The sequence below is a fragment of the Rhinolophus sinicus genome, linkage group LG10 (assembly GCF_036562045.2).
Source record: "Rhinolophus sinicus isolate RSC01 linkage group LG10, ASM3656204v1, whole genome shotgun sequence".
Lineage (NCBI taxonomy): Eukaryota > Metazoa > Chordata > Mammalia > Chiroptera > Rhinolophidae > Rhinolophus > Rhinolophus sinicus.
In genome coordinates this window covers 95,423,632-95,441,234 of record NC_133759.1, presented here as the reverse complement: position 1 = coordinate 95,441,234, position 17,603 = coordinate 95,423,632, and the positions used below count along the sequence as shown (strand labels likewise).

General features: G+C 43.3%; 1 protein-coding gene across 8 annotated transcripts in view; it reads left to right on the top strand.

Annotated features, from left to right (window-relative positions):
- The window catches only part of EBF1 (EBF transcription factor 1), a 377,481-nt gene that overhangs the window by 222,875 nt on the left and 137,003 nt on the right, over positions 1–17,603 (top strand). For all 8 annotated transcript variants that reach the window (XM_019740480.2, XM_019740489.2, XM_019740473.2 and 5 more), the window contains exon 7: positions 14,732–14,813. In XM_019740480.2, the coding sequence (XP_019596039.1) occupies positions 14,732–14,813 (82 nt within the window). The remainder of the gene's footprint in view (positions 1–14,731; positions 14,814–17,603) is intronic.

Genomic DNA, 17,603 nt, shown 5'->3' with positions numbered 1-17,603 from the left:
AAAGAATTGCCATGTCTTAGCTTCTGAATTTCTTAGGCACCCGAACTAATGCTAGTTCACCACCAGCTAGCACCAGTGTAATGCCAGTGTCATATTACAGTTAACAGTAATTCTGGTGGCTGTCATCACTTATTCTGAAGAGAGGATCTCCACAAAAGTATGACACCGTTACACCTGCTAATTCAAAGGCACTGTGTGAACTATGACAGACCCAGTTCCCCTTTTATGCTTATTCAAATGAATCGAGTCTAGCAACGTAAATGGAATGGAGGGAGGAAAAAGTTTTAACACGTTTCTGTAGATAAGCCCAGGAAGGGTCAACTTGGAAAAAAAAGTTGTGTGAAGGAAGGTAATTAAACAGAGGCGGAGAGACTGAATATTAGTGCTTTTACAGAGTAAATGAGGATAAATTCTGTTAATTATGTGACTTTTCCCAGCACTAATGTGATAATAAAGTACTCTAATTCTGGAGAGGCTTGTCACAATCCCAGCTAAAGCATTGACCCCTCTGCTAGGTGAGACCAAGAAGCAACTGATAGCGCTTTTTAGCAAAAAGCAAGAAATCAGAGTTAAGTGGATTTCCCCCCCCCCCGCCCCTTTCTCCGTGTTTAGTATAGAAAGCTGCTACCCAACACCATTATGAGACTGTGGTGAATAGACCATCTTACTTGAGGCACGAAAGCACTTACGCCTGCTTTTATGTTTGGTTCCTAAGGGAAGAAATGTGAGCGATTCAAAGAGTATAAATAGTCCCGTGCAGGAGTCTAGTACAACGATTAACCACACTGAAAAGATTATACTTAGAATGCTGGTGAAATTTCCGTCTTCAAGACTTTAATCTTATACAAATTTATGTCATTGGGAATGAATGGGAACTTGTGTTAGTGCAACAAGGAAATGAAACGTGATTGTTGCAACATTATAATTGTGGTGGGAGCGCAGAGGAGACATTTTGGAGAGATATCTTTAGGAGAGGCAGGGCAGTGCCACAGTGCACGTGATATCGTGTTTCTTCGAAAATAAGACCGGGTCTTATATTCATTTTTGCTCCAAAAGACGCTTATGTTCAGGGGATGTCATCCTGAAAAATCATGCTAGGGCTTATTTTCCGGTTAGGTTTTATTTTCGGGAAAACACGGTATTTGAACTTGGTGGTGGTTGATAATTAGTTTGTTCAAGTGAGAAGGGATGGAAGAGGGCAAGGGGAAGTATGCCAGGAGGCGCCACAGCATGTGCAAAGGGGCAGACTTGGCAAAGCAGAGAGAGTGCTTGAGGGGAAGGAGAAGCAGTCCGTTGTGGCTGGAACATAAGCTTGGAGGCAGAGGCGGGGAGAAAGACGGTCCAAGGAGTAGGTTTGGTCCAGCTCATGAAGGGAAGGGGTAGTTTGGGGGAGGGGGCAAGGAGGCTTTTTAAAAACGTTAAAATAGATAGGCATGCCTGCATGTTGATGCTGCGTCCCCAGTCGCGTGAAAACCGGGGTTCCTTGAGAGTTCCTTTGAGCCTTCGTTTGAGTCACTCATCAAATGTCGGAGACTCAACCGACCTCTAACACATTCTTCAAAAGTTTGTTTGAAGATCAATTGAAGAAAAGTGAGAAAAGAAATGATTTTTGTTTTAAGTGAAGCAGAGTTTCAAAAGTATAACCTGCTTTTTTGTTCTTGATGTAGCAAAGAATTATTGCTAATAGAACTTAGCACAGGTTTGAATACCTGTTTTCCATCCGAGGAAGTTTATCCCTGCAAATAACAGAAGCCCCTCCTGGCCTCAAGTCCTGGTTCTGTCACTGACGGTGTGTTTGAGACCTTGGTGGGGAAGGGTGTGTGTGAGACCTTAGGCTATTTTACCAACCTCTCTGGCCTCAGTATATTCATTTGAGAAATGGGGATATTAATAGGATCTAGCTAACGGGATGCATAAGGATTCATTGGAATGATTCCTGGGACTGCCCAGTGCCTGGCACACGCTGAGTGAGATGGGGGCCTCTCTGTGTGAAAAACGGGAGTCATTCTGATGCCAGCGAGGCCAGGCCAGATTCATGAGTCCTCCCATTAAATGTAAGAAGGAATAAAACTTGCTTGCCTTGGGTTGACGGTGTCTTCTTTCATAGAGAAAGTTCCAAATTGCTGACTTTCCAGGCCACAGACTCTTCAGAAGCCGGGAGGAAGGCACCAAGTCAGGTGTTTTGTTTCCTGCATGGTTAATTGGTTGTAAAATGCTACTAAAACTTACTGCTTCTGATTGAATTAAGTGCCCTAGGAAATCCAGCTGTGAACAGGTGGGCATGGGAGGTTTTCCTGTGTCTGTACTCACTGTCTGTGGACAGCCTCATGCTGGTAAATACTCACAGCTTTCTTTTTTGGCTTCTGGGTGCAGATGCTTTTCCTAACTTCTCTCTTCACCCAACATGTCAGCTGCCAAAGGTCTGGGAGAAAATTAAGGTTGACTACATCTGGCTTCAGGTGACCAGGATTCTCGAAAGTAACAAAAGAAAACATGCCATTACTTCAAACACAGGAACCACTTGTGTTTTTTTTTTTTTTTAATGGAGCCTCAGGGGTCCTTCTTTGATTATTATTTTTTAATTTAAAAGTGGACACGGAGAAGACCTGCCCTAACCTCACAGACAAATGAGTTGCTGCTTCTTTGGTTATTATGGGTTAGAGCGAGAGAGATGCAGAGTCGGAACCCTCTCCCAGATTTGTTTTGTCTGGCTTTTGTATTGTCTGGAAGACTGGCAAATCTCACACTTAATAATTATGTCCAGCTTCTCTTGACATGGGAAGCTCTGGCAACACTGTCCCCATATTTCCCAGTGGAGGCAGTTCGCTGGACAAGAATCCCTTATAGACCAGACATTCACTCTTGAGTTCGTACTGTTTCTATTAATAGTACTATCTGTGGTCTTCTGTGCAGCCTAGTTCATTCACTGATGTTACCCGCCTAGAGATGGATCGACCTACCTACCTACCTACCTACCTACCTACCTACCTGCCTATGGTGCTGACTTGAGAGGAGGACATAAGAAGTTGACCTTTTATAGCCTGAACGTTAGAATAGAATATTCACTCTCTCACACACACCTATTCTAGCGCCTTCCTCTCTGCTGACTTCTCAGCCTCATCATTCAGTGGGCATCTCCCTCTTCCCCACCTCTCAGAGTTTCCTTGTCCTGTGGTCTCTGTTAGGTGGGATACTAGTGGATTATATTCTATTATAGATACATCTCTAAGTATAGAATATTCCAGCAAACCCCACCGTCAGATTTTTCCAGGTTTACATCTGGCAGAACAGAACTCCTCTCTGTTTTTAGCCACTCCATCGAAAGTCTTGCAACTAGCTTGGCTTGGGCTCCGTTGGGGTCACATGCCCATCTCTAAAGCAGTCACATTGTTGGAGGATGTGTGCTGTGACTGGCCAGGCCTGGAGCACAGGCACCGTCTGGCCCACGTGTGGAATGAGTTCATGCCACCGAAATACAAGGTCTCTTGGGTGAGAGCAAGGAAGTTCTCCAAAAGGAGAATGGAGGACTGTTACCAAAACAGAGAAAATGAATTCTGTTTTCCATTTTCACGGTCTCGTGAAAAACTTCTTATACAATCTTGTGAAAACCCTGGACCCATTCTATAGAAAACAGTGTATAGAAAAATTTGGATACACTGTTAAGGTATTCAGGAACCCCATATCAACCAGCCGTGGACTCTAGAGTAAGAATATCTACATTGGATAAATTCTAAATTCTCATCCCATTCTAGCCTTCCTTGTTTTATTAAATGGTCCACCAATTTTCATGATAAAATAAAATCTGCTTTGGAGTTTTGTTTCCCATGTTTCTGCTTTTAAACTGAAGCTTTCTGAGAGTGACATCTGGGGTGGGGGGCCGGGGGAGGGCAAGGGAGCCACAAAGCACCCTCAGAAAGTCTAAATGTTGTCATTGTTCGCCTGTACTATTGCTTTAGCTTAATTCTTCCATCAGCATCCTTATGATAGTATGAGAAATGGTGCTTCATAAAGTGTCAGGCTCTATTTTGCATTATGATTTTAAAATGAGAAATTTCTTCTTATATTTTTATGGACTAGAACACGCAGACTTATTGGATTGCCCATAATATCAGCTGGAATAATTTGGAGCTCATGTGATTATCACCAGTGCTCTGTGGGCATGATGCTCACTGGTCATTTTTATTTGGAGACTCATCCTGAGCTTTAAATCCAAATTAAGGACTGACTTGTTTTTGTCTGAACTCAGCTTGTGTGAAGTGTTGGAATGCAGTGTTTGTTTGTGTTTTTTTTTTTTCAATGAAAGCCATTGCTTAAATTAAATTTGTTATCCCCAATGATTTGTGAGATCGGAGGATGAGAGGCCACAAATGGTGATGCTGAGATTGGGACCAGGGAAGCTGTGTCCAGAAAAATGAAGAGACAAGTGGAGTGAAAGTTTTTAAAAGGGTGATGATGATTTAAACAGGTTTCCAAATAATTTTCATCATTATCAAGACACCTTGATTTTCTTTTGGAGGAAGAGCTTCTTCAGTTGATGCCTTTTTCTTTTCTTTCTCTCTTCCTCTCTCTCTCTCTCTCTCTCTCTCTCTCTTTTTCTTTTTTATGGAAAAAATGAGCTTGTTTCTTTTTCTTGAAGCAAATATTTGTCAACTATCAGCTTTCTCTGGCAATCAGGAGCTCTTTTCTTTCTCTGTGGTTTGCGCTGGGGATGAGATGGGATGGGTGAGGGAATTTCACTTTTCTTTTTATGCTCAGAGGTGTTTTGACATAAGTTTTCACACGAAGTTCTCAGTTACACATGATTAGCTGTCCATCCTCTGAAGTTCACTGTTTCTGATACATCACTTCATCATTGATTCATCACATGGTATTGACATTACTGTTGATTTTAAAAAAATAAATTAGATATTCATTCTCAAGATTCAGTAAACATTGAAACTTTTTCAGCACCTTACCCTCTAACCTGCTCCCACCAGGACAAGTTTCCAGATATTTCTGACACAGGTGGCCTGAGAACTATACCTTGGTTGGCATCCATAAGGGCTGGGAGGACGCTGTCTCTGCTTTTGGTACACAGTCAGTGCTTAGTAAATACTTACTGCATGAGAGCTCGACTGAATAAAGAAATATGTGACTTACGGCAATAGACTGAATCAAAAAATAGCAAACTATCACGAGCTTTCAGCTCTGTGTTTCAACAAAGTCATCAGAAGTATCTGGAGAGTTTTGGAGAGAGGAGATCCATTTCGTACTGTTTGTCACAAAAGGTCTTTTGTCCCTTTGGGTTATTCTTAAATGTTTTAAGAACAGTGGAGAGTTTAACTTGGAGGTAATATTTTAAACTTTGTTGTGGAGGAATTTTTAAGTAGGAAATTGAGGGCACCAATGGCATGGAATCTGCCCAGTTGATACTCTTTTATGAATTATGCATACGTGAAACTAATAAATGATCTACATTTTACAGAGTGTGAGATGGAGAGCTCTCAACTGTTCTCGCTTGAATTAACTGGCAAATCTTAGAGCACAAAGACTTTGGTCAAGACACTCATCGTTTTTAGGTCCTACTTTATCCGTCGCAAAATGGGGGCAGTGACTATTCCCTGGGTCCCATGCTGAATGATCGTCACTTCAATTTTTACAACAGTAAAGTTGTTTATTTTTTCCTAAGCAATGCCTATTTATGGAAAATTCAAAAAGATGGAAACAATGGAAGGAAAGGAAGAAACTTTGTGCTATCATTCGAAGTTAACTGTCGTTAATATTTACAGTCAATTTAAACCAGTTATTTATTTACTGTTTTCCATCTGCAGTCTTACTAGGAGCTATGGTGAATGGAAAGGTACTCTGAAGGGGTGTGGCGTGTCAGGGAGGGGCCCGACAATTACTCAGGTGACTGGAGTACGAGATGTGAGGGCCAAGTGTGACAAGAGTTGTAACAGAGTGGAGGAGAAAGAGATCCATTCCAGCTTGGGTATTTGGGAAGGTTTCATGGACACAGTGCATTTAGGCTGCACCTGCAAAGCTACGCAGGATTGTGGGAAGCTGAGGTGGGGTGGGGCCCAGGAATGCAGCCCACAGTGAAGGCAGCTTCATGCTCATGGCATCGGAGGGAACACGATGTGACTGAAGCCAAAAATGCTGGAAGGTGAAGAGTAGAGGACCAATGTGTCTGGAAAGGTAGAATCTTGACATTATCCAGGACTTTGAAAGATTCCCTGATCCAGGCCCCCCCCCCCCAGAACCCCCCAAACAGGTTAATACTTTATGAGCATTCAACCTTACTTGGCAATTACTCAAATACCCTGTCATCCTCGGAGTGAAACATTTTTCCTGGAAGTTTGATTATAAGTGCTTTTCTTTTTCTTTTGGAGAAGCACTTGAACCAAAGTCGTTGTGATCATAGCACCATTGGTTTTAGGGAGAAGAACTGGTACACGTTAGGCTCTCTGGGATTATTTGTTGGTTGAGTAAATGAATGACATTATATGTCTATACTTTCATAAAGTTGAAAAAAAAATAGTGAGTGGATATTTATCCTGGATAGCCCACATGTTTCAGTTAGCATGCATTTGAACTTCAAGATCTCTTGCTGCCATCTATCACCTCCACAGGGAAAAGTAATATTGAAACCTTTTGAGTCTTTAGGAGGGAAAGTGAAATTCTAACATCAGATTCTAAATGAATATGCTTTAAAATTTTAAACACATGGGTATTAAGTAGAGGGGTATTAAAAGTCTTTCATTTTCAACCTTGGCTTTCTGACTGCAAGAAAGACATTCAGAGATAGGTACTTGTCTAACTGGTAAATACATATAATATAACTAAATCTTTAAGATGATGTTCATTGACTCTTCCCAAGAGACCCAGGTTACGTTGGTTTTGATTTGGCCGTCATTCTCCACATTTGGTTTGGCTCTATGACCAGACCCACCCACTGGGCTTTCATTATGGTTAAAATCCATTTCAAATGAGCAAGAGTCATGAGCAAAATTACAACTTATAATTGGGAATAGTCTAGTGACAATACCAGGAATTTTTAGGCTTCCTTTAGCTCTAATTCTGCATGAATTTGGAGATGATGATAAGAGTATAGGCAGATATGGTCAATGGTCCGTACTCCCATAATATAATTTGAATAACATACAAAGGAATGTCGTTTAATGGATGTGGACGTGGTGCCAAACTGCCTACCTTCAAATCCCAGCTCTGCCACTTACTAGATAGGAATTGGGCAAGTTACATAACTTCTCAGGGTTGTTATCCATAAAATGAGAATGAAAACAGTACTTTGCAGGGTTGTTTAGAAGAGTAAATGAATTAGTACATGTCAAGCACTGAGAACAGGGCCTTGTATCATGGAATCGCTGTGAGTTTGCGCTAACAACTACTGAGTTGAGATGTTGAGGCCCTTCCTACCTCACATTTTATGCTTGGCTTTGTGGGGTGGGTTGTTGTTACTGAAGCAAAGTTGCCACGACACTTGTGTCATTTCCAGCACGGGGCACGATTGGCATCTGTGACCCAGAGTCCCGAGACCTGACGCCTGTTTCAGACCCTCCCCAGCTCTGCAGAAGCTCTCTGTCATGTGATTCGTGGCAGCTCGTGTTCCTTGGAATGGAAACAGTTTAAGACAAACATATCCTCAGCCTGTCCCCAACCCCGAGAAGGACAGACCAACACTTGGGTGTGTTATCTGCCTCGTTCCTACTGTGTATAAAGCTATTAGGGTGATTCCAGTGTCTGCCCCGGGCCCGTGTTTGTACCTTAATACATCGCAGTAAGGAACACTTGGCGTTTGAGTAATCTTTGTAAAAGAGTACCTCTGCCGATGCATACTTTCTCAGAGACACACAGCTTGCATTGCTCTGGGTGTGTCAGACTTGCTCATTTGATTTCTAGTCAAACCTTTCAGCATTTGGTGTTAAGTGATAGCACCCTTGCTCTGATGTCCCTTCTCTGTGTCATTTCTAAAGAATTGCAGTTTAGTTTTCCACATTGGCCACGTGTTATTTGTCCTCCCCTCTTTTCACTATCCTGGTGCCGTTTCCCACCTTGACTGCTAGCATGAGAGACCTATTTGCAGTGCGTTCTTTTTCTTAAAACTATTTTTAAATTCTTTAGTTTGTTGCTACGCTATCCCAACGTGTGTGTGTGTGTGTGTGTGTGTGTGTGTAAATCCTTGCCACCACTTACGTTCTTTTATCAAGGTCAAACTCTGACTCTGAGGTAATGAATGCTTTTCAAGCTGATCATGTTCATCCCTTCAGGCTGAGAACACTTTCCAGAAATGCCCAAGATCTCAGGGACCTTGGCCAGGGGAAAAGGTAAACTCCTTGAAGTCAGTGGCCAATAATAGGGGCAGCCACATGCTCTCCCCCAGGGATCCCCAAGATAGTGCCACAACTTGGTATCATTCCACCTTCACTGCGGGGAGGGAGGAGACGTTGCTTCAGCTGTAGAGTCCCCTCCGTGATTTTATTTCTCCCTTCCCTCCTTCCTCACCTCTCAAACAGAGCTGCAGGGATTTGAGTCAAGGCAGGTCCTCTCTCAGTACTGCATTTTAATATCAGAAAAGGAGAGAAGGTCAGCCTGGTGGGGAGAAACCTTTGCCCTCACACTGCCTGCCCTTGTCACATCCGTGGGATTTTGGCAGACTTCTGGGTATCGTATTTTCACGTGGATGAACTGTGCTCTGCTACTTCTGTGTACCAGGAACCCAAAAGTGTTGACATTGAAAATAGAGTTTTCTCTTTCCAGCTGTTTCAGCTGCCCTGTTTCCAAAGGAGACCTATTTTTCATGGCACTGGCCAGTGGACTCTTGTTTACCTCTCCACGGAGGGCTACCATGGGGTGTTGATGGCATTCTGTAGCCCTCGGCAGTCGGCGTGAGCATAGCTGCTCTCTGGTTAAATGTTTTCAATGTGGGAGAATCCTTGTACTCCTGGAAAGTCTTCCTTGGTTATATGTGAGCAGTAGATTTGTTCTGGGAGGCAGGCAGGTCTGCGCTTCACTGCCAAAACAAGGATGATGGTGTAGTCCGTGGAAAGAGGCCCTTTGAATCATGAGGCTTTCCCTCTCTACCCTCCAGTGAGTGTGTGTGTGTGGGAGCAGCTTGAACTTCACACAGAAGGGACCCCACAGTTGTCTCCACACAGCTGTTTCCTGCATCAGGCCAGCGTGAGTCTCCGTGTTCTGAATATCGTTGGGAAGAAGCATCTGCCACATAACCATCTGTGGGCATAAGTCAGAGGAACTTTCGGGGAGCCTTCAGACTACAAATGGGGGTTTTATATCTTGGTTTAGGTGTGCCTTGATGCTTTCCCTTTCCAGCCTGGACATTATGAGAGTAGCCAAAAACATCCAAACGTGATTTTTCAGAATTTGGGTGGGGGAGGTAAAAACTCAACCTGCTCAGCCCAGATCTATTGCAATGCTTTGCATAATAATTAATGATGTACAAGCTGTTGCTTAATGGACGGTTTTACTGTGTGTGCCCTTCAGTTGTGACGAGCTGGAGTCCTCCATGATTTAAGCTGTTACCGCTCTCCTTTACGTGTCTTGCCCGTTGGATCAACCCGCTGGAGTCATTATTTCTCTCCTTGGTTTCTGCTTCCTCTCTCCTTTTTGTAGGTCATTCAATGAAACTTTTAGTTTGCATTGGTTATATAGATTTTTGCTTCTTTTCTTAAACTTAGCGTTCCAAGAGATAGTGTTTTTTTTTTTGTTTGTTTGTTTGTATTTGAAAATCTCAACATCTCTGAGCGCTAGACAATGACCAGTTGCCAGGGATAAATGATGATGAAAATAATTATTCCTCTTTCTATGCCAGTTACTATGTAAACACTCCACATATGATACTCATTTAATTATTGATAACACTCGTTATCAAGTTGGTTCTGTTATTTCCCCCCATTTTACAGATGAGAAAATTGAGGCACAGTGAGGTAAAATAATTTGTCAGAAGTCACACAATTAATTAAACAGGGATGATACGCAGTGGTCCTGGGAGAAGTACTGTTATTCCCATGTTTTAATGAGACCACTGAAGTTCAAGGGAATGGTCAAAATTTGCTCAGGCCTGTCTTATCTCCAACGAAAGCCTGTCTTAGCTTTTGTCCAGTATGCTCTACTACTATTTGTATTGTAGAGGTCCTGGATTCTGTTTAGTTGAGCACATATTTACTGGAAACCCACTGGATTCTGAGTCCTGTACCATGGGCTGGGTCTACAGAGTTGACTTTTTGTTATTTTACACCCTCGTATAGATGGTTCCGATTCTGTTGGCGAATTCATTGAATTTTCCGTTTGAGAGAGCCTGCAGGTACCTCTGGTATCCAGCTCCAGGCTACTGACACGGAAGCTACTCAATATACCGAATATCTACTGGTTGATAAAAGGTGATCCAAGTAAATCATTGAATAAACAATTTTGTTCTACAAACACGTGTTCCGTTCAGTTAATGTTCAATGATGAGCTAATGTCCTACATTAGCCTGACTGATGAACCTAACACAACGGTTTAATAGGATGTCACTTTTGGTTTTATGACGGTCACTTTCCTAATAGAGGTAGTAGACAACAAAGTTTAATAGTTCAACTATTGGGTTGGCTTTTGGAAAGCGAACATTACACTGGAAAAATCATCGTTAGAAGTCAGGGCACGTGGTTGATAGTTCTAGCTCTCCTAACTAATAAAAGTGTTTCACTGTCGCCATGTCTCCTGATTTCGCAGTTTTCTCATATGCATGGTGAGGAAGTTAGGCGAAGTGATGGTCAACTCACTTATTAAGTCCTGTGATTCATGGAGAAAACTCGTACCATAATGAGCCCTTTTGGCAATGTAGGGTATTACTTCATTTGGACTGTAGATGCGTATCTTAATTTTATTGTGTTTTTGGGTTTTTTGCATTTTACACGGGTTGGTAATTCGTGGCATGCCTAATTTGTAGGATTTCTGTGAGGATTCAGTGAGATACTAGGGATAAAGTGCTTTACACAAAATGATATTATTCGTATTGAAAGTTGACAGAAAAGTGCCGGGTTTCTCCCCACCCTGTCCCCAGCCCCTCTCCGCCAAAAGACTGGGCTTGGTCCTGGTTGGGCTCTTTCCTGGAGTTTACGGAACTCTTTGGAACTCTGCAGGTCAACAGGAGTTTTGTCCTGCGGAAGGTCTTTTTCCCACGGTTGGGCTAAGACTGCCACACGCTGTCTCCTGACAACACTTTCTCAAATACACCTGCCACACAAACTGTGGTAATTCGTTAGACAAAGGTGAGGTTTTGAGTTACAATAACCTCCGCTTTGTTAAAAGCCTCTTCAGAACCTGAGATCTTCTCTGTAGGCCAGCAGCTGTGCACGTGTCTCTGAGTTTACAAATGCCTTAAACACAGCCTGATAAAACCATCCCCTCAATTTGTGCACCACAACTAACCGTGCCTCTCTGAGGATATTTTAAACTCCTGCTTCTAACTCCTCTCAGTTCCTTTAAGGAAGTGTGATCCTAAAGGGTCAGGCATTTGGCATATACTTAGGGGAAAACTTTGAAAGCATTCCTGAGGCTCCCCCTGGGGTAGGGCTGGCGTTCCCCAAAAGAATTGGCCCTTCAGAGCGTCTTTGCCACATAAGGGCTTGTGTGAGGCCCCGGGCACCAGTTGACTCTGTCTCTTCCCCACGACAGATGGTCAAGCCTTCGGTTTCAGCAAGTGATCCGCTGTCGAGAGGGCGGGCAGGAGCTTCTGCCAGCATGCCAAGTGACAGGGCAGCTTAGGGTAATGGGGATCCGGTGTGTGCCCGGCATAGCTCGTGTGCTAACGATGGGCTGCTGACAGGCGCCTCGCCCCTGCTCATCCCGGAGGCAGAAGATTCCCTGCTCCCTTGATTCTGTTTCTCTCTGGCAGAGCTAGTGTCCTGTTTGCCTGTCTTTCAAAATCCATTTTGGCACCAGATGGACCCCCTCATGGTGGTTAGCAGTTGTCTGACTTGAAGATGCCAGAGGGTGTGCTGACAGCTCCTTCTAACACAACCTGAATCTGGCTGTCGGGTCTGGGCTCAAATGATTTAAACACGCACAGGCGGCAAATATTATCCACCCTGAGGAACGAGGGAGGGAGGGAGAATGGTGTTGATGTCTCCCTCCACAATATTCATGTTGCCGGTGTGGAAATAATACTACTAACAGCTACTGTTACTTGTACGATGACTCTTATTTACTCCTATTAGTGCAGTTGCTATGGGGGTGCAATTGCTGTGGATGGTACAATTTGTAGTAATATTAGTAGTGTACTATGCCTGTTATTACTAAAACTACTATAACATAAGGCTTAAGAGCATAGACTCCATCCAAATTTCATTTCTAGATTCACACTTACTCACTAACCTTTGGGCAAGTTATTGAACTTCTCTGAGCCTCAGTTTCCTTATCTATAAAATGGGATTAATAGCAGAGGTCATTTAGGAGAATTAAATGGAAAAAGGTATTTGAAATTCTTAGCACTGTGCTGGGCACGAGGTAAACACCTAATGCATGAAGCCGTTACCATTATTACTGCCCCATCACCCTGCTTCCCAGGCACTAGACATTTTTGCAGTTAATTCTCACAATTGCTTTGTAAGGTAGGGACTGTTATTACACGCAATATATAAATAATAAGGAAAGTGTGGTGCAGCAGAGTTCAGCTATTTACCCACAGCCACACAGCAGTACCTGTCAGAGCTGGGATATGAGCCCCATTCTGGGTGCTTCTATAGGCTGTGGCTTTTCCACCATGTCACACCGACTCTTACTAGCATCTTAGTGGGAATCAGCTCTCCCCGGGGTTTGCGATGGCTTTTAAATATGCCCTTCCAACTAGCTCTGCTTGGAAGAAACATCCAGTTTTCACATTTCAGGTGTTGGGGTGTAGGCTTGAACCCCAGCAACATGGCACGCTTGCTCTCCTGAGCTCCTCTACTCTCAATAGTGTCTGAAAGTCACATGCGATCATGAGGCCGCCCAGCACTTGCCTTCTGAGAGCTCAGAGGAAAGGGCAAATGCAAGGTCACTTAGGAGTGTGACCATTCCCTTAAGTCCTGTCCTTTCCCAAGTCTACCTAATGGAAAGGGGACACAAGTCAGAACCAGCCCAGTGCCCCAGGGAATGACAGTGTTGCTCGGTACTGGGGAACGGGGTGCCAGGGCCAGATTTCATTTTGCACAGTTGGGCTTCAGCCCTGTTCCATGAGTCATTTGTCTTGTATGAAAGGCTGATAAACTTTGGCCTTGGAGGCAACCTCGAAGCGGGGCAGCATTATTCAGAAGCGTGCTTTCACGGGAGGGCAGTTGAATGTTGCATGATGTTGGAAGGGCCATTTCAGGAAGATGTTTACATTTTAAAATGTTATTCTTTTGGTTGACAAAGTTATTGTCCCTTTTCAAAGAGTTATTCCCATACCATGCTCCCCTTTGGGCAGATGCTGAGAGACCAGGGAGAAGAGAGATTCTTCTGGGACTTCTCTCAGTGTAGGACTCAGAAATTGGTTAAACTCAGTGCGTCTTTGCGCTATGCTCTCATTACAGAGGACCCCAGGATTATTTGCTTGGTAGACTTTGTGCTCAGAGCTAAATTCAAACTGAGGCATCATGGTGTGATAGTTCATCACAAATCATGTGCATTGAGGTGGGAATTTTACTCCCGTGTAGACTTGAAGTGGGAAAGATGCAGAAGGAAAATTCCTACAAGAATTTAACTGACTGGCACTTTAATGCATTCTAATATTTTTGGAAAATATTTGGGCCTGAATTCCACAGGCCTAAAAGTAAAAGGGAATGAAACACTTAAGGTGGCCTTTAAAATGCTCCTTTCCCCAAACCTGGGGTAGGTGGAGACCATGCAAGTGGCCTCGTGCATTCCCTAGAAGGACACCTTTGATATCTGCTGCCTTTACCTGATGGACTTCAACAATCGTGACATAAGAAATAACTCAAAAGGGACAGGGTGGCCATCTAATTGGTCATCCATAGCAGGATACTTTTGCAAGCGAAAATGGGTATTGTTAATGCTTACACTAACACAGCGCGTGTAACCTGGGATTGTTCCTGGTTCATTGGGTCCTCTGGTCACCCTAGCAAGTAAAACCCCTGGATCTGACCTCAAAACCAATTTAGGGACCAAGGTGACAGTGAGACGGCACATTTCTTATGCAATCACAAATAGCTTTTGTCTGCAGCAGGGAGTGTAAGAAAAACATACAGGAAATATTTGAGAAGTCAAAAGACTTTCAGTCAGTATGTGAATCTTTCCTGTACATGGGTACTAGTAATTAGGATATTTTATTTGGAGATGCTACGGTACGTGTTTACCATCTCCTTCTATTCATCCAGCATGTATTTTGCTGGGCCATCATCTGCGAATTTACGGGCCTTCAATTACATGTTGTTAGGGCCCATGAGCAATTCTCAGGCAATTATACCCAATTGGAACCTAGGTTAAATTATGGTGAAGACTTTCCCTCTGTCAGAGTGAAAATACTTCCTTGGGGGCTTCTTTGTGAGATCTGTTGGCAGTACGGACAGTGGTCCATTCCAGCAGGGATGCAAAACAAAGGCTAAAAGCTTTAAACAAAATATTGGTTCTAACACCATTCTGAATGTTTCAGAAAATGTGCATAGAATGCACAACCCAGAAGCGACTTACTACTTTTTTCCCTTCTGTGTCAGGACTGAAATGCTAACTGTGATCATTTGTTTCTTCACAGGTTCTTCTTGAAATTTTTCCTCAAATGTAACCAAAATTGCCTAAAGAATGCAGGAAACCCACGTGATATGCGGAGATTCCAGGTGGGTCTGTCTTGTCTTTCTTAAATCTCAATAACGACATGAATTTCAGGAGCGGGTAAAAAAGTCTTAGACAGAAGATACAGAGTATAGCTGTTTCCCCAGGGCTGAAGAGCAGGTGGTGTTCTTAGTCCCCAGGTCTCTGCTCTCTAGGAGTTGTTTTCATTAGAGAAGAATTGGGACCACACCACCTGCGTTCACTGGTTTAGCCTAGTTTGGCTTCTAGAATGAACTCAGGCTTCAACCTTTGCAGGTTAAGCAAAATACATAGACGTGACAAATCGTTGCCCAAAATTTCCCTAGAAAACTGGGAAACAAGAGCTTTGTTCGGTATGAGAATTATACCACCTTCTTCCGTTCTTTCTCTCTGTTCTCCTCTTCCAATCTTTGAAATGGTGAGCAGTACTTATCATTAAAAATGCACCCCTTAAGGAGCAGTGCATACCTAGACCAGTAGGAGTGACACTCAGTTCTGTTTCAGAGGTGTCATTGTACAGCACAGGTAAATGTTCTCCAGCACCCATCAGATCTGCCACCATTTAAAGCACGAGGGGCAGGCTAACCTCCTATAATTACACATTTACTAAAGGAAAAAGATGTGAAAACAAATGTGTTAACTTCCATGACACAGAATGGGAGTTGGGTTTTAGTAAAGGGTGTTAAGTCCTAGATCGGTGCTTCGCAAACTTGAAAGTGTCAAGAATCCCCTGGGGATCTAGTTAAAATGCTAATTGACATCTGGGGTGAGCCAGAACTGCTACATTTCTACTGTGCTCCCACGTGATGCCAACACGATGGACCACACTTTGCGTAGCAGGATTCTAGGCCCTACCATTGTTCTCCATCTCATTTTATAGCTAAGTCATTTGCGTGGTCAATGTTAGGTTCCCCATCAGTGTAATGACCCATATATGTAGGCCCATCCGGTCTGTATGGTGCTGAAAGTATGCTCTTAGGGATAGTCAGTCAGCCTGAAGTATAGATTGAAATGTATGAGTGTGGAGAGAATCTTGAAAATTTCTAGCCGCCCAGTCTCTGGTGGGAAAAAGGGAAGGGATAATTCTGAGCATTGATTTTCTGATGTCAAGGTCTCTTAGTCTCCAAGATGATTATTTTTTAAAGGGGTGAGACTTGTTAGCCTCCTGAAAGAACAAATTTAGTGGAAAGAAGACATTGTCTTCTGAGATTCTGAAGTGTTTCTCTAAAATCATTTTGGCGTTGCCACCTTTTGTCCTCGCAGAGGTGAATGGGGAGAATCCTTAGATTCCTAGAAAATGGTTCTCCTGGCTAGCCTCTGATCCCAAGTTGGAAGACTGGGGCATTCTCATTCCCACACAGGACTTTTGGTGTTGAGTTGGAGTCAGCTTTGCTGGTGAAACAACATATGTGATGCCACTAAATGTGTGTTGCTAAGTGTCTTGCAACATGAGGTTGGTGTCACCGTTTTGTAGCTTGGTTGGGCCTCGAGATGAGCGCTATATCTCCTTTGAGCAAGCGTGGGTTAGGAACGAGGCATATCCAGGCGTGAACCAATTCATGTCTAATCGGCATGCCTAATACACAGGTGCAATGCAATGCCTTATGAATACTAGGCTCAGCTTTGCTGTGCCTCTCAGGGCAGCAGAGTTAGAGATGGATGTTGGTGACGCTGGGAACCTGACAGAGCATTTGTGTTAGATTTCGGGGGCCCTGTTTTCCGTCACAGGACCTACTAGTAAAATGTCTGAAAGCCTTGAAATACAGGAATGTGGCTCTTAGATGAGAAACGAACTCAGTCTGTTATTTTTGAGTGTCTAGACTAAAGGTTTCTGTTCGCAGACAAAAGAGTTGCTCTTCATGTAGTAGAAGAGTTATTGAGGTGACAAAGCGTGAGTTAGATTTCTGGAAAGCCTCAGTTTCCTCAACTGACTAATGGAGTACTGTGTTTCCCTGAAAATAAGACCTAGCCAGACAATCAGTTATAGGCATCTTTTGGGGCAAAAATTAATATAAGACCCGGTATTGTATTGTATCGTACTGTATTATACTATACTATATTATATAAGACCCGGTCCTATATTAAAGTAGGATAAGACCGGGTCTTATATTAATTTTTGCTGCAAAAGATGCATTAGAGCTGATTGTCTGGCTAGGTCTTATTTTCGGGGAAACACGGTAAAACTGAAGATTTTGCTTATTTTACATGTGAAAGAAAGACATTTTGCAAGTGTAAGCAATTTGCAAATGATAAAATATAAATGTAAGCCTTTGGAGAAAAAACTTAGCGAAAAACTAAAGCCTTGTCATTATTTCATTACTGGGTTTCTCCAGTCTGGGTACGATTGACATTTTAGACTGGATAGTCCTTTGCTGGGGGGAGTGAAGGGGGGCTTTGTCCTGTGCATTGTAGGATGTTTAGCAGTTGTCACTGGCCTCTACAGCTAGATGCCAGTAGAGAACCCCCTACTCCTTTGCCCCCCCCCCACAGTCATGACAAACATTGATGTCACCAGACATTGTCAGCTGTCCCCTGGTTGGGGTGGGGGTGCAAAATCGCCCCTGGTTGAGAATCACTGGTTCAGTCCTACACCTGATGACCTCTGGCAAACGCTTCTTGGTGACAATGCACTGTCCAAAAGAGTGCGCTCTGGTTAGGCGAGAGCTACCTGACACAGGTCCACACTGTCCTTCAAATACGTTATGATTTATCTGAACCCTGACAATGCTCTTTGCTGTGATTCTCCCGCTGTCATAAAATAGGTGGCCCTCTCAGAAGGGGCAGCTACCTTGGCCACCTCACAGTCAGTGTTTGAG